Source organism: Rana temporaria, chromosome 9 (genome assembly GCF_905171775.1).
Source record: "Rana temporaria chromosome 9, aRanTem1.1, whole genome shotgun sequence".
In the NCBI taxonomy this organism is placed as follows: domain Eukaryota; kingdom Metazoa; phylum Chordata; class Amphibia; order Anura; family Ranidae; genus Rana; species Rana temporaria.
Window position 1 is genome coordinate 7,057,250 of NC_053497.1, and position 23,540 is coordinate 7,080,789.

Below are 23,540 nucleotides of genomic sequence, written 5' to 3' on the forward strand. Positions count from 1 at the left end.
CCGAACGGCCCATCGATCTAAATCTACGTAGTTTCCGTCGGGTTACGCCGCGTAAAACTAGGGCTGAGCCCTAGTTCTCCTAAGCCATGTTAAGTATGGCCGTCGTTCCCACGTCGAAATTTAAACCTCAACGTCATTTGCGTAAGATGTCTGTGAATGGCGCTGGACGCCATTTACGTTACCGTCTAAGCAAATGACGTCGGTGCGACGTCAGTTAGCGCAATGCACGTCGGGTAATTTACCCGACGGAGCATGCGCAGTACGTCCGGCGCGGGAGCGCGCCTAATTTAAATGGGACTCGCCCATTCTATTTGGCCCGCCTTGCGCCGGACAGATTTAAGTTACACCGCTGCAAATTTCCAGGTAAGTGCTTTGTGGATCGGGCACTAACTTGGACAATTTGCGGCAGTGTAACTTAAATGGGAAAAGTTAAGTTACGCCCGCTATTTGTGGATCTGGCCCTTTCTTCCCACTGATCACCAATGTAAGGAGCATTCTTCTCACTGATCACCAATGTAAGGGACATTCTTCCCACTGATCACCAATGTAAGGGACATTCTTCTCACTGATCACCAATGTAAGGGACATTCTTCCCACTGATCACCAATGTAAGGGACATTCTTCTCACTGATCACCAATGTAAGGGACATTCTTCTCACTGATCACCAATGTAAGGTACATTCTTCTCACTGATCACCAATGTAAGGAACATTCTTCCCACTGATCACCAATGTAAGGAACATTCTTCCCACTGATCACCAATGTAAGGAACATTCTTCTCACTGATCACCAATGTAAGGAACATTCTTCCCACTGATCACCAATGTAAGGAACATTCTTCCCACTGATCACCAATGTAAGGAACATTCTTCTCACTGATCACCAATGTAAGGAACATTCTTCCCACTGATCACCAATGTACGGAGCATTCTTCTCACTGATCACCAATGTAAGGAGCATTCTTCTCACTGATCACCAATGTAAGGGACATTCTTCCCGCTGATCACCAATGTAAGGGATATTCTTCTCACTGATCACCAATGTAAGGGACATTCTTCTCACTGATCACCAATGTAAGGGACATTCTTCTCACTGATCACCAATGTAAGGAACATTCTTCTCACTGATCACCAATGTAAGGAACATTCTTCTCACTGATCACCAATGTAATGGACATTCTTCCCACTGATCACCAATGTAAGGGACATTCTTCTCACTGATCACCAATGTAAGGGACATTCTTCTCACTGATCACCAATGTAAGGGACATTCTCCCCACTGATCACCAATGTAAGGAACATTCTTCCCACTGATCACCAATGTAAGGAGCATTCTTCTCACTGATCACCAATGTAAGGAACATTCTTCCCACTGTTCACCAATGTAAGAAGCTTTTTTACCATACACCACCAATGTAAGAAGCATTCTTCCCCCTGGACACCAATTTAAGGAGCATTCCTCTCATTGGTTGCCAATGTAAGGGCATTCTTCCCATTGGACACCAACGTAAGGGGCATTTTCCCCCTCTGACCACCAATAAGCTGGTTTTAGTAGGGGTTCATTGACACCTGAAAATTATTTTACGGGTCCCTCTGGAGTAAAAAAGTTTGAGAAAGACTACTGTATTTAATATAGCCAATAAGCGGGACCGATGCTAGATCCTGTTTTTGTTGTTTGGAGACGACGTGTGTTTGTGTCTATGCCTTCATGCTCTATGTATTTCATTTTCTTTTTTCACTAGTACAGCTACATTTGCTCTCCCTCGGCTAATATTTACATATCTACATGCATTTTCTTTTCCTGATCTCCTCAGACTTATAAAATCCCCAAAGCAATCAGTGATCAGGGTAGGGATTTCACATTTACATGTTAATTGCCAGCTTGTTATGAGAAGCTTGTGTTGCAGCACGTTCATAAACCATATCGCACAAATATTGAAATACAAGAACAAATCAATTATCCTCTTCATTAAATATTGCTGACTTAAGTCAATCCAAATGCAAACTAGTACAGATTATAGGTACAGGATACCTTGTTTTATTAAACTGCACTGCGTGCGAGAACAACGCTTCGGAGACTAGAGAGAACAAGAGGCGGCTCTATGAGACATGACCAAGGAAGACTTTGGTAGAATATCAAATGCCTGATCCTACCTTGTACATGTTACCTTCGTCTCCAGCTAGGTAATCAATAAAAGGTACATAGATGATGTAAGATATAAAGGTTACATTAACTATTTTTGGTCCCATTCCCAAGAAGACACCATGATTAATGTCATCACTTATTATGTTTCCTGACGAAGAACGCCATTGAGCATCCCGCTGACTTTCTCTGGGCATCCTGGGTCTAGTGATGTATATGTATATTTAAATTACATTTTAAAATGCATTAATCTCACTGTAGATCTGCCTGTTTGGTGTATTACACTCCGTCACTTTAGAGAGGCATCTAAGATATCTATACTACTATAGGCATTATTACTCTGTTCTCAAATTATATATACATATAGAAAAAAAATTATACACTATGGCCCGGATTCACAAAGCACTTGCGCAGACGTATCTCGAGATACGGCGCATAAGTTCACATATGCGCCGTCGTATCTATGCGCTGGACTCAGAAACTAAGATACGCCTGAAAATAGGCTTCATCCGACCAAAATAACTACGCCAGCGTAGAGTGGGCGCATATTTACGCTGGACGTATTTGGTGATCCCATTGATTTTCTATTCACATATGCAAATGAGGGAGATACGCCGATTCACGAACGTCCGTCCGTCCGACGCAGTGCGCGTAAAGTCATACGTCCGACTTAAAGTTATGCCCCATAAAGGAGGTGTAACTCAGCAGCATCCATGCAAAGGGCTGCACCAGGGAACACAAGCCGACGTATTTTGCGTTGTTTACATAGGACGTGAATATGACTAGGCGTAGGTTACGTTCACGTCGTAGGCAATGATCCGACGTATCTTAGGCAGTTGTTCCGACGTGATTGTGAGCATGCGCACTGAGATGCGCCCACGGGACGGCGCATGCGCAGTTGGCAATACGTATCTATCAGGCGCTCGGCCCATCATTTGCATGGGGTCAAGCCTCATTAGCATGGCTCACGCCCACTTCCACTTACGCCGACTTACGCCTGAGAAACCCAGCGCAGATTTGGGAGGAAGTGCTTTGTGAATTCAGTGCTTGCCTCTCTGCGCTGCGTCGGTATAGTGTAAAGGAGATACGCTACGGCGGCATAAATATGCGCCAGTGTCTGTGAATCCGGGCCATACACACTATATTACCAAAAGTATTGGGACGCCGGCCTTTACACACACATGAACTTTAATGGCATCCCAGTCTTAGTCCGTAGGGTTTAATATTGAGATGGCCCCGCCCTTTGCAGCTATAACAGCTTCAACTCTTCTGGGGAGACTGTCCACAAGGTTTAGGAGGGTGTCTATGGGAATGTTTGACCATTCTTCCAGAAGCGGAGATGTAAAGGTCAATGGCTGAGAATGTCACAAGGAGGCCTCTGGCATGGAGTGGGGAGGTTTCGGCCTCAGTTCTAGAAGCAGAGATGGGGACTTATGTTTTTGATGCCAAATCTAGCCAACCACCGTATATATATATATAAATAACCGTATATACTCGAGTATAAGCCAAGGTTTTTCCAGCACATTTTTTCTTGTGCTGAAAATGCCCCCCTCGGCTTATACTCGAGTCACCTTTTTGTGCCTGATCTCCCGGACTTTGAGGACCTGGTACTGGCCGGCCGTAGGTCCCCTGGACACTTGGCACACATATAGCCCCACTCTTCCTCTACAAGTGTGCAAAGTTTGTTGTCCGGGGGACCTACGGCCGGGTTGCACCAATTTTTCAAAGCCGGGCACCCCTTCCATAGACTCCAATGTTAAACGGTAATTTCTTCGGTAACTTTGGGGACCCAGTACCGGCCGGCCGACCCCAAAATTGGCACACATGTACCCCCGGTTCTCCTCTACAAGTCTGGGGGACCTATGGCCGGGGAGCACCAATTTTTCAAAGCCGGCACCCCTTCTATATACTCCCATGTTAAACGTAAGTCTAGTCATGGGCACAGTGAGGCATGGGCACAGTGAGGCATGCAGATGGACACAGTAGGGCATGCATATGGACACCCTATGCTTATACACAAGTCAATACGTTCTCCCATTTATTTGTGGTAAAATTAGGTGCCTCGGCTTATATTCGGGTCGGCTTATACTCGAGTATATACGGTATATATGTACGTTTTATGATCGTAAACTATATGGCTGAAACTTTTCAACACTTGACCATCACTTCTATATGAACTTGTGGGCATCTAGTTCTAAAACCATGGACTTTCATTTGAAGCTACCCCCCCTTTGCAGCTATAACAGCTTGCACTCCTTTTGGAAGGCTTTCAACAAGATATCTGTAGGAATTTGGGTCCATTTAGTTAAAAGAACATTTGTGGGGTCAGGTACTGATGTTGCACACCAAAAGTGGGTAAAGGACCCTTAAAAAAATAGGTATTAATTGCGACCCCAAATGGTAACCATGAAAAAAATAGCCTTTTGTGGCTATAACAGCCTCCATTCTTCTAAGAAAGCTCTTCACAAGAGTTTGGAGTGTGCCTGTAGGAATGTGATCCCAATCAGCTAAAAGGACATTTGTGAGGTTAGGTACATATGTTGGACCAGAAGACCTGGTCCTCAATAAATATTCCAATATGGGCCAAAGGTGTTCAGTAGGGTTAAGGTCAGGGCTCTGTGCAGGCCCTTAGAGTTCCTCCCCCAGCAAAATGGTCAAACCATGGTCATTAATATAGAGTTCTCCCTTTTTGACTTTACCAGCCTTCGTTCTTCTGAGAAGGCTTTCCACAAGATTTTGGATTTTGTGACGCCAGGTACTTATGTTGGTTGAGAAGATCTGGCTCACAGTTGGCGTTCTAATTAATCCCGAAGGTGTTCAGTAGGATTGAGATCAGGGTTCTTTGCAGGCTATGCAAGCTTCTCCAGCGTAGACTCATCAAAACATGTCTTTATGGGGCTGGCTTTGTGCATCAGGGGCACATTCATTCTGGAACAGAAAACCTTACACCTCTAGTCATACACATCTGATTGACTGCTATATTTCTGGCTTATTTATCTGAACTAACCCTTTAGGGGCTACCTAGACCTTATTTTACAATTTTGTGCTTTTGTGATTTACTTATCTTTTTATATCAAAGGTCTGTGTGTTTTTTTTTAAATTAATTTTAAATTATAATTAGGAACTAGAGTAATTTTAAACTGAATGCAGGTTTGTGTGACATTCAGGAACATTGTAAATGAGGCATGTGACTTTTTTTTTAAGTGTTTCTCAGTTTTAGTACAATACCAGTATGGGGCCACCTGTTCCCACCGACTGTCACTCAACTTGCAAGTGCCGTGACCTAAAAACAGCTTATATCACCACCACCACCTGCTGTCCCTGGCAGTTGCCAGTATGCAAAAAAAATAATTAACCATTTCTTATGCCACCTTTTTAAAAAGATTAGGAATCCTTACATAAAAATAGGGTTTCATATTTTCTCCAGCCAACACGTTAGAGCTGTAGGATCCTTTCATTGAAGTTTTTGCCTACCTGAGTTGAAAAATACCCGTTGTAAACATAGAACAGAATGAGCTACAGAGTCCTTTTTTTTTTTACCATGGAGGAACCTTTCGAATATTCTTCAAGTCTTAGGGAACCCTTGCTAAAACTATTATACAGTGGGGCAAAAAAGTATTTAGTCCCAACCAATTGTGCAAGTTCTCCCACTTATAAAGATGAGAGAGGCCTGTAATTGTCATCATAGGTAGACCTCAACTATGAGAGACAAAATGTGGAAACAAATCCAATCACATTGTCTGATTTGGAAAGAATTTATTTGCAAATTCTGGTGGAAAATAAGTATTTGGTGAATATCAAATGTTCATCTCAATACTTTGTTATATCTCCTTTGTTGGCAATGACAGAGGTCAAACGTTTTCTGTAAGTCTTCACAAGGTTGTCACACACTGTTGCTGGTTTGTTGGCCCAGATCTCCTCCATACAGATCTCCTCTAGAGCAGTGATGTTTTGGGGCTGTCGCTGGGCAACACAGACTTTCAACTCCCTCTAAAGGTTTTCTATGGTGTTGAGATCTGGAGACTGGCTAAGCCACTCCTTCGTTGCCCGGGCGGTGTGTTTGGGATCATTGTCATGCTGAAAGACTCAGCCACATTTCATCTTCAATGCCCTTGCTGATGGGAGGAGGTTTGCACTCAAAATCTCACGATACATGGCCCCATTCATTCTTTCATATACATGGATCAGTGGTCCTGTTCCCTTTGCAGAGAAACAACCCCAAAGCATGATGTTGCCACCCCCATGCTTCACAGTAGGTATGGTGTTCTTTGGTTGCAACTCAGCATTCTCTCTCCTCCAAACACGACGAGTTGTGTTTCTACCAAAACAGTTCTACTTTGGTTTCATCTGACTATATGACATTCTCCCAATCCTCTTCTGGATCATCCAAATGCTCTCTAGCAAACCTCAGACAGGCCCGGACATGTACTGGCTTAAGCAGGAGGACACGTCTGGCACTGCAGGATCTGAGTCCCTGGTGGCGTAGTGTGTTACTGATGGTAGCCTTTGTTACGTTGGTCCCAGCACTCTGCAGGTCATTCACTAGGTCCCCCAGTGTGGTTCTGGGATTTTTACTCACCATTCTTGTGATCATTTTGACCCCATGGGGTGAGATCTTGTGTGGAGGCCCAGATCGAGGGAGATTATCAGTGTCTTGTATGTCTTCCATTTTCTAATTATTGGTCCCACAGTTGATTTCTTCACACCAAGCTGCTTGCCTATTGCAGATTCAGTCTTCCCAGCCTGGTGCAGGTCTACAATTTTGTTTCTGGTCCTTGGACAGCTCTTTGGTCTTTACCATAGAGGAGTTTGGAGTGTGACTGTTTGAGGTTGTGGACAGGTGTCTTTTATACTGATAACAAGTCCACACAGGAGCCATTAATACAGGTAATGAGTGGAGGACAGAGGAGCCTCTTATAGAAGAAGATACAGGTCTGTGGGAGACAGAAATCTCGCTTGTTTGTAGAGGAGACCAAATACTTATTTCCACCATAATTTGCAAATAAATTCTTTCCAAATCAGACAATGTGATTGGATTTATTTCCACATTTTGTCTCTCATAGTTGAGGTCTACCTATGATGACAATTACTGGCCCCTCATCTTTTTAAGTGGGAGAACTTGCACAATTGGTGGGGACTAAATACTTTTTTGCCCCACTGTACAGTATGTACAGATTGTTCTACATTGTTACAATCAGTAAGTTGAAGATATACCGTATATACTCGAGTATAAGCTGAGTTTTGCAGCACATTTTGTGTGCTGAAAACGCCCCCCTCGGCTAATACTTGAGTCTACCGCTGTGTTAACTGTAGTCGGCGGGAACGTCTTTCTTGGTGTGTCAACACAAAACAAAGGGTTAATCAAGCGCTCTCAAGGTAATGCTACCATTCACTACAATAACTAGTAAAATTAAACATGAGGAGGGGAAGGGAAAGGGAAATGTGGGCACAAAAGCTGGGATCCAATCTTTTTTTATATATATGTATATATAATGTAATTGTACAAAGAGAGGAACTGGAGATGAAGGTAAAAAATGGCAGGACTGTATATGTATATCTCTATTAGTCCATTGTACACAAGTCCATTTGAGGTAGAAGCTATACTCCCACAAAGAAGGCTACCAGCTTGCAGATAGAAGTGCAATCTGAAATAGTAGAGAAGGAGAAAAAGCAGCGCCTTTCTGAGCGTAGTAATCAAGTGATTTTATTAAAAAAGGAAATTCATATAAAATAAACACTCACAAAGGAGCTAAAAAGGCAGGCTTATCTGTCAGGGTATAGAAGTTGTATTCATCTGCTTTGTATCCGGAGCTGCTGGCGCTCTGAAGTCCTGAGAGATGATATGCAGGGACACTGGAATGGCTTGTCAGTCGCTACCTCTGTCGGCGATGGTGATGGAGCTGTGGGCGTCCGACGGGGGAAAGAGAAGGAAAGCGTACAATGATGGACACAGGTCACTTCCGGGATACGGTTCGCGGGAGGTGCACGCGTTCGAAAGTGTGCATGCTTCTTCTTCAGCCCCCTTACATTGAGTAGTTGGTGTAAAAGCCATTTTACATGGGGTAGTTGGTGTAAAAGCCATTTTACATGGGGTAGTTGGTGTAAAAGCCATTTTACATTGGGTAGTTGATGGAAAAGTCCCCTTACATTGGCTAGTTAGTGAAAAAACAATTTCACATTGGGTAGTTGGTGGAGAAGCATGCTTACATTTGGGTAGTTGGTGGAAAAGCCCTCTTGCACTGATGGCCAGTGTTGGTGGGACATCAATCTGCCGTTGTTACTGCCTAACAACCCTTAAAAATGTTTGGAGAAACTCTGGCACACCACAGAACCCTGGATCTGAGTTAGAGCAAAAGCTCCTCCCTAATCTGAGGGCTCAGCCCCAAATTTCAGAGATGGCTATGTCTGAAAAAGAGCTGCTTCTGCACTGCTATTTCTTTAGTGATCCTATAGTGCTCTGGGAATCCTTTGTTCCAAAGTAATAAGTATATATAAAAAACTAAAATAATTTTCAAAGTGTGGGAATTGACAAGTGTCCCATTGGTGATTAGTGAAGAAGTGTCCCCTTACATTGATGGTCAGGGGAGCGAGAAATTTTCCTTGGTCATAGGTAGCCATTGGGGAAGTGCCCCATTAAAATATATCAAACAGTGGGTAATTGGTGGAAAAGCCATTTTACCCTGTGTAGTTGATGGAGAAGTTCCCTTATAGTGGGTAGTTGGTGAAAAGCCATTTTACATTGGGTAGTTGATGGAGAAGTCCCTATACATTGAGTAGTTTGTGGAAAAATTATTTTACATTGGATATTTGATGGAGAAGTCCCCTTGAATTGGGAAGTTGGTGGAAACGCAATTTTACATTGGGTTGTTGATGGCGAAGTTCCCTTATATTGGATAGTTGGTGAAAAGGCCATTTTACATTGAGTAGTTGATGGAGAAGTTCCCATACATTGAGTAGTTTGTGGAAAAGCCATTTTACATTGGATAGTTGATGGAGATGTCCCCTTGCATTGAGTAGTTGATGGAGAAGTCCCCACACATTGAGTACTTGGTGGAAAAGCCATTTTACATTGAGTAGTTTGTGGAAAAGCCATTTTACATTGGATAGTTGATAGAGAAGTCCCCTTGCATTGATTCGTTGATGGATAAGTCCCCATACATTGAATAGTTGGTGAAAAAGCCATTTTACATTGGGTAGTTGGTGGAAAATACATTTTACATTGGATAGTCGATGGCGAAGTCCCCTTGCATTGGGTAGTTGATGGAGAAGTCCTTATACATTGGGTATTTGGTGGAAAAGTCATGTTTCATTGGGTGGTTGATGGGCAAGTCCCCATACATTGTGTAGTTGGTGGAGAAGCCCCCTTACATTGGGTAGTTGGTGGAAAAGCCATTTTACATTGGGTAGTTGATGGAGAAGTCCCTATACATTGGGTAGGTGGTGGAAAAATCCAATTTACATTGGGTAGTGATAGAAATGTCCCCGTGCCTTAAGTAGTTAGTAGAAAAGCAATTTTTCATTAGGTAGCTGGTGGAAAGGCCAGTTTACATTGGGTAGTTGATGGAGAAGTTCCCATACATTGGGTAGTTGATGGAAAAGTTCCCATACATTGGGTAGTTGATGGAAAAGCCATTCTACATTTGGTAGTTGATGGAGAAGTTCCCATACATTGGGTAGTTGATGGAAAAGTTCACATACATTGGGTAGTTGATGGAAAAGCCATTCTACATTTGGAGTTGATGGAGAAGTTCCCAAACATTGGGTAGTTGATGAAGAAGCCATTCTACATTGGGTAGTTGATAGAGAAGTCCCCATACATTGGGTAGTTGGGGGAAAAGCCATTCTACATTGGGTAGTTGATGGAGAGTCCCTATACATTGGGCAGTTGGTGGAAAAATCCCCTTACACTGATGGTCAAAGTTGGTAGAACATCAAACTGCCCTCACTGCTTAACACAACCCTTTACATCAGTGACACCCCCCCTCTCAGACTGGCCTAGTGGTGCTGTCACGACCTCCTCTCAGGTGCACCATGCAGGGCTCAGTCAGTCGGCTTCAGCTTGGTGGCTCTGGTTTTATTCTATAGTCTGCTCTCCACATCCACACACCTCTGACTTCTCCCATGACCCCCTTCCTGGCAGCTCTCCCTCTCTTGACTCCCCTAAGACTCCCTCAGAGACTGCAGACATGATATAAGACAAGAGATGGTTAGAGGTTGTGGACATGGTACAAGAGATGGTCAGAGACTGCAGACATGGTAGAAGAGATGGTCAGAGACTGCAGACATGGTACAAGAGATGTTCAGAGACTGCATACATGGTACAAGAGATGGTCAGAGACTGCAGACATGATACAAGAGATGGTCAGGGACTGCGGACATGGTACAAGAGATGGTCAGAGAATGCAGACATGACACAAGAGATGGTCAGAGAATGCAGACATGGTACAAGAGATGGTCAGAGAATGAAGATATAATACAGGAGATGGTCAGAGAATGCAAACATAATACAGGAGATGGTGAGAGACTGCAGACATGGTACAAGAGATGTTCAGAGACTGCAGACATGGTAGAAGGGATAGTCAGAGACTGCAGATGTGGTACAAGAGATGGTCAGAGACTGAAGACATGGTACAAGAGACGGTCAGAGACTGAAGACATGGTACAAGAGATCAATGCAGCCTCATCAGTGCCCATCATTGCAGCCTCACTGTACATATGAATGCAGCCCCACTGTATATATGAATGCAGCCCCACTTTTGTATATGAATGCAGCCCCACTGTATATATGAATGCAGTCCCATATTTGTATATGAATGCAGTCCCACTTTTGTATATGAATGCAGTCCCACTTTTGTATATGAATGCAGTCCCACTTTTGTATATGAATGCAGCCCCACTTTTGTATATAAATGCAGCCCCACTTTTGTATATTAATGCAGTCCCACATTTGTATATACATTCAGTCCCACTTTTGTATATTAATGCAGTCCCACTTTTGCATATAAATGCAGCCCCACTTTTGTATATGAATGCAGTCCCACTTTTGTATATAAATTCAGCCCCACTTTTGTATATAAATGCAGTCCCACTTTTGTATATGAATGCAGTCCCACTTTTGTATATGAATGCAGCCCCACTGTATATTATTATTATTATTATTATTATTATTATTATTATTATTATACAGGATTTATATATATATATATATATATATATATATATATATATATATATATATATAAATGCAGCCCCACTTTTGTATATAAATGCAGCCCCACTGTATATAAATGCAGCCCCACTTTTGTATATAAATGCAGTCCCACTTTGTATATGAATGCAGCCCCAATTTTGTATATTAATGCAGCCCCACTTTGTATATTAATGTAGCCCCACTTTTGTTTATGAATGCAGTCCCACTTTGTATATGAATGCAGCCCCAATTTTGTATATTAATGCAGCCACACTTTTGTATATTAATGCAGCCCCACTTTGTATATAAATGCAGCCCCACTTTTGTATATTAATGTAGCCCCACTTTTGTTTATGAATGCAGTCCCACTTTGTATATTAATGTAGCCCCACTGAGCATGGCACTCACCAAGGCATTGCCTCGATCACACACAGCAGGTATCTCCTCTCCCGACGTGTGTCATGGAACATAAGCAATAAAATTAACCCAAGATCATTACAAATTTCTCTTTAACCTTCTTGGCTCTATTGTCAAACCATTACTAACTCCATATCATGCTTCTGATGCTACCATTTTTGAAGACCGCTACATTCAATTTTTAACAACTGTTTCCTTTTTGTCTTTCCCATGCAGGACTCCAAAAAATGGAGCAATAATGAGAGGGGAGAAGCAGAGGGAGAAGCATGAGCTGGCGTCTATTCAAGTTGCTCTCCTTCCTGTTTATTTGGGAGCAGATCACAGTTCAGAAATCATTCCAATCCCAGGAACATGTCTCCAAAGAGTTTGACTGGATTATCTCTGATCGAGGACCATTTCATCATTCCCGGAGTTACCTGTCCTTTGTGGAGAGGCACCGGCAGGGCTACTCAACTAGATACAAGATTTACAGGTTGAAACTTTTAATTATCTTTTTAATGATATGTGTTTTGTTGTATGTGCAGTATTAATATAATGACCCATGGGGGCCTTTATAGCCCATTCGAAAAATGCAGGTAAGAGTTAGGCCCAGTACACACGTCCGAGGAACTCGACGTGCCAAACACATCGAGTTCCTCGTCGAGTTCTGTGTTCAAGCCGCCGAGGATCTCGGCAGGCCAACTTTCCTCATTGAACAACGAGGAAATAGAGAACATGTTCTCTATTTGGCCAGACGAGTTCCTCGTCGGCTTCCTCGGTGAAAAGTGAACACACGACCGAGTTTCTCGGCAGAATCCAGCTCCGATCGAGTTTCTGGCTGAATTCTGCCGAGAAACTCGGTCGTGTGTACGGGGCCTTAGAGTATGCAATGTCCTACAGCATTTTCTCTGTCTATCATTCCACAAAGAAATCTGTGATTGGAGGAGAGGTCGATTACATGGGTTTGAGAGTCACATGACTAGATTCTCCACCTTGTAGCCTTCTTTTAGCCTCTGTTCACACCTGAGTGTACTGGAATTGAGGTCAGAATCGTGTGGGATGCATTTTGCGACGCCAATATTTCGTAATGGCACCTCAAACACGGTAAGATTTTACCTCAATTTTCAAACAACAAAACTGGCTGATTACATGGGTTTGAGAGTCACATGACTAGATTCTCCACCTTGTAGCCTTCTTTTAGGCTCTGTTCACACCTGAGCGTAGTGGAATCAGGGGCGGAATCGCATGAGGTGCATTTGCGATGCCAATATTTCGTAATGGCACCTCATAAAAAATGTGTTTTTACCTCAATTTTCAAGTGACAAAACTGGCTGATTACATGGGTTTTAGAGTCACACGACTAGATTCAACACCTTGTAGCCTTCTTTTAGGCTCTGTTTACACCTGAGCGTACTAGAATCAAGGGCGGAATCGCGCGGGGTGCGTTTGAGATGCCATTATTTTATAATGGCACCTCAAACACGGTGTGATTTTTCCTCGATTGTCGATTGACAAAACTGGCTGATTACATGGGTTTGAGAGTCACACGACTAGATTCAACACCTTGTAGCTTTCGTTTAAGCTCTGTTCACACCTGAGCATATTGGAATCAAGGGCAGAATCGTGCGGGGTGCATTTTGCAATGCCAATATTTCGTAATGGCACCCCAAACGCGGTGTAATTTTGCAGCGATGGTTGAGCGACAAGACTGGCTGATTACATGGGTTTGAGAGTCACACGACTAGATTCTCCACCTTTTAGCTTTCTTTTAGGCTCTGTTCACACCTGAGCATACTAGAATCAAGAGCGGAATCGTGTGCATTTGCGATGCCAATATTTCTTAATGGCACCCTAAAAGCGGTGTGATTTTGCAGCGATTGTCGAGCGACGAAACATGCTAAAATTGCGGCAAAAATCACAACGCCAAACGCGCTTGGCTCTGTGCCAAGATTTGGTACATGTTCTTCTTTGGAGCATTTTTGGAGTGGAGGGAGGCCAATTCAAATGTGCTCCAAAAAACGCGCCACTTTGATTGTTACCGTTGCGGCCCGTGTGGGGCTCTTTCCTAACAAAAATAAACAATAAAAAAAAAAAAAAAAATGCAGGGTGCAGCAGCTGTCGAAGGTGAAATTGTAGTCTTATTTACTCTTTATAATGGATTTTCGTTGTGCTTTCTACATAGGAAAATTTTGACAAGTGAATTAAAACTCCAGCCAGATATAAAAATTAATACAGTTATGCATTTATTAAAAAAAGAATTAAATGTATTTTTAAATAATGTATTTTCCGATTCACGTAGTATAATTGTGCTGTGCATCTGTACATACTGTATCTTTGCAAATATTTAGTGTTATTTATATGATATTAATCATACTGTAGTTTTATATTTATCATAGTTTATAATGATGCAACACTTGTTAATAAAAATATTTTTTAACATTTCAGATTTTTTTTTAACATAAATTTATTTCAGAAATTAAAGTTGAACTCCAGCCAGATATTAAAAAACACAACCAATAAATACAGTTATTCAGATTCAAATAGTTATCTTTGCAACTACTTAGTGTTATTTTTATTATATTAATTATAGTCTTATATTTCATAGTTTTGTTTTTATTTCTATATTTTTTCTCATAGTTTTGTTCAAGACAAACTAGGCTTTCATTTTGAGGCTAATGGTAATGAATATATCCAATTTTTTTTGTTATTAAATACAATCTAGGCCAAAATAGCAAAATAATATCATTTCGAAAATCTCCTTGACCAGCTTTAAGTGGATCTTAAGAGTCAAAAACAACTTTAATCCACCCCAAACCCCCTCCCCCCATTACAAAAATAGTTTTTTTTTGTTTCCTTATACTTTTTGTCTTGGCAAAGTTTTCGGCCTGCCCCCCATTCCTGAGATCGCAAATGATATCAGTGCCCCCAGTGCCTCCTAGGATATTTAACATGCCTATCCCAGGAGGCAACGGGAGCATTGCATGTAAAGTAGAAAAGGGAGGAGGGCATCATTGGAAGGCTGTAGCTTAACCAGGAAGAGCTGGGCACCTCCTGATGATCTCACAAATGAAGATGGCGGAACGGGCTCCAGTGGCGGCTGGTGCTCAAAATATTTGGGGGGGCGTAAACAAACTGAAAAATTCTGAAACAAAAAACACCCATCACTTGCAGCCTCACTGTGCCATCAAACGCAGCCACTGTGCCATCAAACGCAGCCACTTTTCCTATCAAACACAGCCACTGTTCCCATCAAATGCAGCTACTGTGCCATCAAACGCAGCCACTGTGCCATCAAACGCAGCCACTGTGCCCATCAAATTCAGCTACTGTGCCATCAAATGCAGCTACTGTGCAGATTAAACACAGCCACTGTGCCCATCAAAAGCAGCCACTTTTCCCATTAAACGCAGCCACTTTGCCCATCAAACGCTGCCACTTTGCCCTAAATGTTGTCACTGTGCCCCAAGTGTTGCCACTGTGCCCTCTGTCTACCTTATCTTGGGTGGGCAGCGGGTCACACCGTCAAGCGGGGAGAAGTGTCCTCCATTTCTTCTCTGACCCCGATGTCTTCACCCGCTCGCTCCTCCTCTGCTGTGATTGGATGCCTGATAGGTGTCCAATCACAGCGCCTGTCATTTCAGCCAATCAGGTGACAGGTAACACAGACCCAGTGCACATGATTGGCTGAAAGGGGGTTCAATGTTAGCAAAGCAAATGCCTTTGTTTTGCTAACATACAGCTGAGTTAGAAGCGAACGCACAGCGTTGCGCTCGCTTCTTACATTTTTGGACGCCTATTAGAGCCAATTGCTTTAATCAGGTGCTTCCAAAAAACACCCCCACCGCTGTAATACAGGTACCTGAAAAGGGGCCGGACATCTGAATAGGAGGTGTCAGCAGTGACCATAGATAGATTATATACATAGATAGATTTCATGAATCTATCTATGGGGATTAGAGTGGTGTAGGAGAGGGGGGGCGGCGCTCCTGCGCCCTTTATGGATGCACCGCCACTGACGGGCTCTGAATATCAGTTGCTGAGAAGAGGACCTCAGCAGGTCAACTCTGGATCGGCTGGGTGGGTGAATATCTGAATTGAGGACAACCCAGCAAAATAATAGTGGGGAGGGTAAAGATTCTCTTTAAGCTGAAATTCTGTCGGAATACATTTTTGTTTTTCATGTCTAATACTGCTTTCCTATATTTGTTTCAAAGGGAATTTGCCCGCTGGAAGGTGAGGAACATAGCAGTGGATCGTAAGGAGCCTCAGAAAAGTATCTTGCCCTTGATGCCTGAATTTCAGCGGAGTTTGAGGCTTCTAGGAAGGAGGCCAAGCACTCATCAGATAATCGACACCATCATCAAGAAATACGGCACCCACTTAGTGGTCTCTGCTACTCTGGGGGGTAAGACACAAACTCATAAGCTGACTAATTAATCAAAGAGCTAATTAACTGCCTCGCTCTATGAGTGTTTATGTTTGCAAATGTCAAGGTTATGTTTAAGTCAAATCGGATATATTGGTGCTCATTGCTGTATAAATTTATAAGAGTTCTGATGAAGGCACCAGGTTATGAATGGAGGTCATCTAGAGAGTCATCTGTGCTGGTTGGAATAAAGCTTCTGCAACTTTTCTGTCTTAGGTGTAGGCCGGTACATAATAATAAAAAAGAAAATACATAGGCTACACACTCACTGGGCACTTTATTAAGTACGCCTTGCTAGTACCGGGTTGGACTCCCTTTCCCTTCATTCTTCATGGCATAGATTTAACAAGATGTTGGAAACGTTCCTCAGAGATTTTGAGGTCCACCTTGCTAGTACCGGGTTGGACTCCCTTTTCCCTTCATTCTTCATGGCATAGATTCAACAAGGTGTTGGAAGCGTTCCTCAGAGATTTTGAGGTCCACCTTGCTAGTACCAAGTTGGACCCCTTTTGCCTTCATTCTTCGAGGCATAGATTCAACAAGGTGTTGGAAACGTTCCTCAGAGATTTTGAGGTCCACCTTGCTAGTACCAGGTTGGACTCCCTTTTGCCTTAATTCTTCATGGCATAGATTTTAACAAGGTGTTGGAAACGTTACTCAGAGATTTTGAGGTCCACCTTACTAGTACCGGGCTGGACCCCCTTTTGCCTTAATTCTTCAAGGCATAGATTCAACAAGGTGTTGGAAACGTTCCTCAGAGATTTTGAGGTCCACCCTGCTAGTACCAGGTTGTACTTCCTTTTGCCTTCATTCTTCATGGCATAGATTTTAACAAGGTGTTGGAAACGTTACTCAGAGATTTTGAGGTCCACCTTACTAGTACCGGGTTGGACCCCCTTTTGCCTTAATTCTTCGAGGCATAGATTCAACAAGGTGTTGGAATGTTCCTCAGAGATATTAAGGTCTACCTTGTTAGCACCAGGATGAACCCCTTTTTTTGGTCCATAGTGACGTGATAACATCACACAGTTGCAGATTTTTTTGGCTGCACATCCATGATGCCTATCTTCCCATTCCACCACATCCCAGAGGTGCTCTATTGGATGAGATGTGGTGAGTGTGGAGGCCATTGAAATACAGTGACCTCATTGTCCAGTGGTGAAATGATTGGAGATTTGTGACATGGTGCATTATCCTGCTGGATGGAGCCATCAGAAGATGGGGGACACTATAGTCATAAAGGGATGGACATGGTCACCAACAATACTCAGGTAGGCCATGGTGTTTAAACCATGCTCAATTGGTACTAAGGTGCCCAAAGTGTGCCAAGAAAATATCCCCCCCCCCCACCACCAGCCTGAACCGGTGATACAAGGCAGGATGGATCCATGTGCCAAACTATGACCCGACTATATGAATGTCGCAGCTAGATTCGAGAATCATCAGACAAGGCAACGTTTTTCCAATCTTCTATTGTTCAATTTTTTATTTATTTTTAGAAAATACTTTTTATTGAGTTTTCATGTGAAAAAGAGAGATATATAATAAAGCCTCTGGACATACCCCGGCTTAAACAACATACATTGTAACAGTCCTATAAGATCTAATACAGTGGAACCTCGGGTTATGAGCATAATCCGTTCCAGGAGAATGCTTGTAGTCCAAAGTACTCGCATATCAAAGCGAGTTTCCCCATTGAAGTCAATTGAAACGAAAATAATTATTTTCCTCTGTCCTCTGGCCGAAAAGGCCAGAGGACAGCTCGGCTGACCTCAGCAAACGTTAGAAAGGCTCAGGAATGGAGTATTTCCATGTCTTTCCGAGCCGCTTGGCTCCGGCGCCCCCCCGCCTCAGGTCAAACTCAGCACTGCACACCGCTTTGGTCTGAATCGTACTAGCTTTGTGAGAAAAAAATACAAACTTAAACTACTCAAGGTGGAGAAATACGGGGAAGTATAATGGATCGTACACTTCAGGTGACCACTTCAGGGAGGGGTGCTGAGGTTGAGGATAACACGTCTAGGTGTACCTTCAGATAACAGCAATATTGGGTCTTCACCGCTAAAAGACATTTAGTTCTACCGTGTTTCCCCGAAAATAAGACGTACTCCGAAAATAAGCCGTAGCGGGATTTCGACGCAAGATCTAAATATAAGACATCCCCCCGAAAATAAGACGTAGCGATGGCGTGTCGAATCCCCGAAAATAAGACGTAGTGATGGCGTGTCGTATGCGTAGCGGCGCGGGCGGGAAAACAAGACGTGATAGGCGTACTGTACTGGTGCGGAGCTCAGGAGCTGTAAAGAAGTCGTGCAGCCCTTCTTATCTGCTCCACGGTATCTCTAAGTGACCGGAGAGGTGTCGGCAGCCCCATAAATACGGTAAGGTCAGCTCCCCCTGTCAGGTGAAAGTGAAAGTAAAAGTAAAAGTAAAAAGTCTCCTCAGTGAAGTGAGGAGAAGGACGCTCTGTACTCAGGGGAAGTAGTAAAGCTTCTCCCCAGCACTGACCAGCAACAGTCTCTCACCCCACACAAACACCAGGGGATAGTTGAATAAATGTAGATTGTTGTACCATACTGTTGTACCATACTTGCCGGAAAAAAAAAAATAAGACATCCCCCGAAAATAAGCCATAGTGTGATTTCTGGAGGAAAAATAAATATAAGACGGTGTCTTATTTTCGGGGAAACACGGTATTGTCCAATTTTAGTGAGCCTGTGCAAATTGTATCAGTTTCCTGTTCTTAGAAATTTGATTGGTTTTTTTTGGGCATGTTTTATAAAAGAAAGTAAAAAATATTGTTTTTAGTTTTTACTAAATTGTCGCTCTTCTTTTGTTTATAGCACAAAAAATAAAAACCGCAGAGGTGATCAAATATCACCAAAAGAAAGCTCTATTTGTGGGAAAAAAAGAACATACATTTTATTTGGGTACAGCGTTGCACGACCGCGCAATTGTCAGTTAAAAGTAGCCCAGTGCCATATCACAAAAAATAGGCTGATCAGGAGGGGCGCGGGGGTTAAATCTTCCGGAGGTCGTGGATAAGTGTGAATAGGTAGAGACCACTAAAACAGGTCAGGGGGTGAGCTTTAGAGAGACTCTGGGCAAGGTGACCGGGTCTCCAGAATTACTGCAGCTCCTGGGTGTAGATGAAAACTCAAGGGGCAGATTTACAAATGATTCAACTTTTTATTTTATTTATTTTTTCATTTTTTTTTATTTATTTTTTTAGAACATTTATTTTGAGTTATATAAAAAATATTTTATTTAGATTTTTTTTTAAATTATATTGTATTTATATTGATTTTAAGTTATTTTATTGCGCTTTTACTCAAACAAATCTAATATTTTTGATACTTTTGTATCACAAGATCTGTTTGCGAATAATAAAACCAGACACGGACTTCCTACATCTTAAACCGAGAGCGACAGTTATGTTGCAGGTGTGATAGGGAACCTTCTTAATGGAAGTTTTACTTGTATGCTTTTTATACATTAACGTGATTTCGCTGACAAGTTTTCTGGGTTTTGTTGCTGTTAATTTCGTTAATCTTCAAGTATCATCAGCCTCCTTCCTTAAGATAATTATTGTTAATTAAATATCGCAATTTATATAAGCAAAGACTGTTCTTTGAAAGCAGAAATGTGAGCGTTCCGACTCTTAAAGTGCTGATTGCTGTCATTATACGATCAGTGTATATATTTTCAGGGATGATTTTACCAACGCTTTTCAGTTGGTAAATTATGTTGATGTATAAATTAGAAACCAAGACAATAAAAACAAATTAAAGTGTTTCCTATAAGGCAAGGAAAGGATCAGTTACCATATCCTAAGTTTGTAAAACCAATCAGAATACAGGGCCTAATCCACAGCCAGCGGGTGTAACTTAAATATTCGGATTTAAGTTACACCGCCGAAAAATTTCTACCTAAGTGCCCGATCCACAAAGCACTTACCTAGAAATTTTCGGCTGTGTAACTTAAATCCGGCCGGCGCAAGGCGTTCCTAATTTAATGGGGCGAGTCCCATTTAAATTAGGCGCGCTCCCGCGCCGGACGTACTGCGCATGCTCCCGACGTCATTTTCCCGACGTGCTTTGCGCGGTTTTACGTTGCGCCGGGTTTTGAGAATCGCAACGGGCGTAAAAAAAAAAAATACGAGTTGTGGCGGGAAACATTTAAAAAAAAAAAAAAAAAGACAGCGACGCGGGATAAAAGGGTCTACTTTTACAAGGCCTAAACAGTTTAGGCCTTGTAAAAGCAGCCCTAATATTGCGACGGCAAACTAATACTTACGGAGAAAAAACGAAGCGTAAAAGCTTCGTGGATCTCCGTAAGTGCTAATTTGCATACCCGAAGCGGCATTTCAACGAGAAATGCCCCCAGCGGCGGCCGAGGTACTGCATCCTAAGATCCGACAGTGTAAGTCCCTTACACATGTCGGATCTTCTCCCTATCTATTGGAAACTGATTCTGTGGATCAGTTCCAAAGATAGAAACAGGGATACGACGGCGTATCCCTTTTGAGGATCAGGCCCTAAATTCCATGAAGTTGCTTCCATGCCAACAGTCCCGATTTTCCCGGGACATTCCCGAGATTAAAGCCTAGTACACACGCTCGTTCTCGACAAGAACCAGCAAGAAAACTACTAGGCAAGAAAGCTCTGCCAGCAAACCGAGCATGTGTACAAGGTTTTCAGCTTTCTCGTCTGGAAATCTGCCCAGAATCTCGACGAGAAAAATAGAGATCCTGCTCTCTATTTTCTCGTCGAGATTCGTGTCGGCCTGTTTCCCCGACGAGAAACCCGAGCGTCTGTATACTTACCAGTCGCCGTGGAAACTCGCGCATGCTCAAAATGACTTTGATGCATGCGCGGTAGCTTCCACGGCATAGGTAGGGTGAAGCAAGATGGCGGCGACGGCATTCAATGTGACGAGCGCACGCCCGTCGTACGCGATGACGTCACCGCATTCTTGCCTTTCAAAAGAACCGTGGTTCTTTTGAAATGAGTGTGTGTACACTCGGGCGACAAGAGATTCTTGCCAAGAATCTCGTCAGGAAGATTCAGGAAGATTCTTGCCCGTGTGTACGAGGCTTTAGACCCTTGTCTCGTTTTTACATTGTCCTGGGAAATTGGCATTTGTCCCGACTCCCGGAGAATCGCCAGACCCGCCGCCAGAGGCCCGGGGCCAGCACTGGTGATGATCTCCGCCACCAGCTCTCGTGGAGCTTGGTCACTCGCCAAGGGGAAGAAATAAGAGGTGGAAGCCCAGGTGGCTGCCAATGGAAATGGAGCCCCCGCCCCCAAGGAAAATGTAACAAATAAATGGAAAGCCTCCATAAACAGAACCCTATACCCATGACTGATCCAGAGGAAGGCAAAACAAAAAAAAAATATATGCAGCATGATCAAATTTTCTGTTGATGTATGGGGTCTATTAATGTATGGCTTCCACAACCACCTTGGGCTGTGACTGGAAAGAGTTAATTTAAAGTTGAAGCGCCACACCGTGAAAAATGAGATGAGAACTGTATACAGTCAGTTTTAGGGTCTAACCCTTGCCTCCTTCATCGGGGGGGGGGGGGGGGATTTAAGTGAATTTATTTTCTTTTGAACTCCATTCCAGTTCAATAGACCAGTTAAATGGGTCTCCTAATCAGTTCTTATCTGATTTTACACTGGAATAAACTTGCATCTGGACTATAACATCACAGTACAGCAAAAATACAAAAGCAGTACACAGTGGACAGCGAAAGCGCCAAAGGACCTCCATGCAAAATCTATTTTTAGGTCACCCCAATTAACTACTGCTTAAGTTCAAACATAAGTTCACGGTGTACAGATAGATAGATAGATAGATAGATGAACAGTAGACTTTGGGCGCCCTAACTCTCTCATGGTTCATAATCTGCAACTAGGGTCACTAAGTGAACACTTCCAGCCCTCTCAGCCTAAATCAGTGGTGGTCAACAGTCTTGATAAGGGTGGCCTTAACTATGGCCCCTGACATCTCCAAAGGGCCACACATAATATTCAGCATTAGAAACAGCAGACTTACAACAGGATATGGTTAAAGACTATGGGCATAATGCAAGAGATGATCAGAGCCTGAGGGACATGCTATAGGAGATGTTGGAGCCTGAGGGACAAGCTATAGGAGATGTTGGAGACTGGGGACATGCTATCGGAGATGTTGGAGACTGGGCACATGATATAGGAGATGTTGGAGACTGGGGACACGCTATAGGAGATGTTGGAGACTGGGGGACATGCTATAGGAGATGTTGGAGACTGGGGGACATGCTATAGATGATGTTGGAGACTGGGGGACATGCTATAGGAGATGCTGAACACTGGGGATATGCTATAGGGTTTTTTGGAGACTTGGGCCATGCTATAGGAGTTGTTGGAGACTGGGGACATGTTGTAGGAGATGTTGGAGACTGGGGGCATGCTATAGATGTTGGAGACTTGGGTAATGCTATAGGAGTTGTTAGAGACTGGGGGCCTGCTATAGGTGATGTTGGAGACTGGGGGCATGCTATAGGTAATGTTGGAAACTGGGAGCATGCTATAGATGATGTTGTAGACTGGGGAACATGCTATAGGAGATGTTGGAGACTGGGGACATGGTATAGGAGATGTTGGAGACTGGGGACGTGCTGTAGGAGATGTTGGAGACTGGGGACATGCTATAGGAGATGTTGGAGACTGGGGACATGCTATAGGAGATGTTGGAGACTGGGGATGTGCTGTAGGAGATATTGGAGACTGGGGACATGCTATAGGAGATGTTGGAGACTGGGGGCATGCTGTAGGAAATGTTGGAGACTGGGGATATGCTAAAGGAGTTTTTGTAGACTTGGGTCATGCTATAGGAGTTGTTGGAGATTGGGGACATGCTATAGATGATGTTGGAGACTGGGGACATGTTATAGGAGAGGTTGGAGCCTGGGGGACATTTTATAGGAGATGATGGAGACTGGGGGCATGCTATAGGAGATGTTGAAGACTGGGGGACATGTTATAGGAGATGTTGGAGACTGGGGGACATGTTATAGGAGATGTTGGAGACTGGGGATATGCTATAGGAGATGATGTAAACTGGGGACATGCTATATTAGATGTTGGAGACTGGGGATATGCTATAGGAGTTTTTGGAGGCTTGCGTCATGCTATAGGACTTGTTGGAGACTGGGGACATGCTATAGATGATGTTGGAGACTGGGGACATGCTATAGGAGATGTTGGAGACTGGGGATATGCTATAAGAGATGTGGGAGACTGGAGAACATGCTATAGGAGATGTTGGAGACTGGCGACATGCTTTAGTAGATGTTGGAGACTGGGGACATGCTATAGGAGATGTTGGAGACTGCGGACA

The 23,540-nt window shown here is 43.2% G+C and overlaps 1 protein-coding gene across 1 annotated transcript in view; it reads left to right on the forward strand.

Annotated features, from left to right (window-relative positions):
- Nucleotides 1-23,540, forward strand: part of BRINP1 (BMP/retinoic acid inducible neural specific 1) — a 291,456-nt gene that overhangs the window by 133,583 nt on the left and 134,333 nt on the right. The window contains exons 2-3 of the mRNA XM_040322746.1: nucleotides 11,966-12,221; nucleotides 15,943-16,133. Of these exons, the coding sequence (XP_040178680.1) occupies nucleotides 12,016-12,221; nucleotides 15,943-16,133 (397 nt within the window). The 5' untranslated portion in view covers nucleotides 11,966-12,015. The remainder of the gene's footprint in view (nucleotides 1-11,965; nucleotides 12,222-15,942; nucleotides 16,134-23,540) is intronic.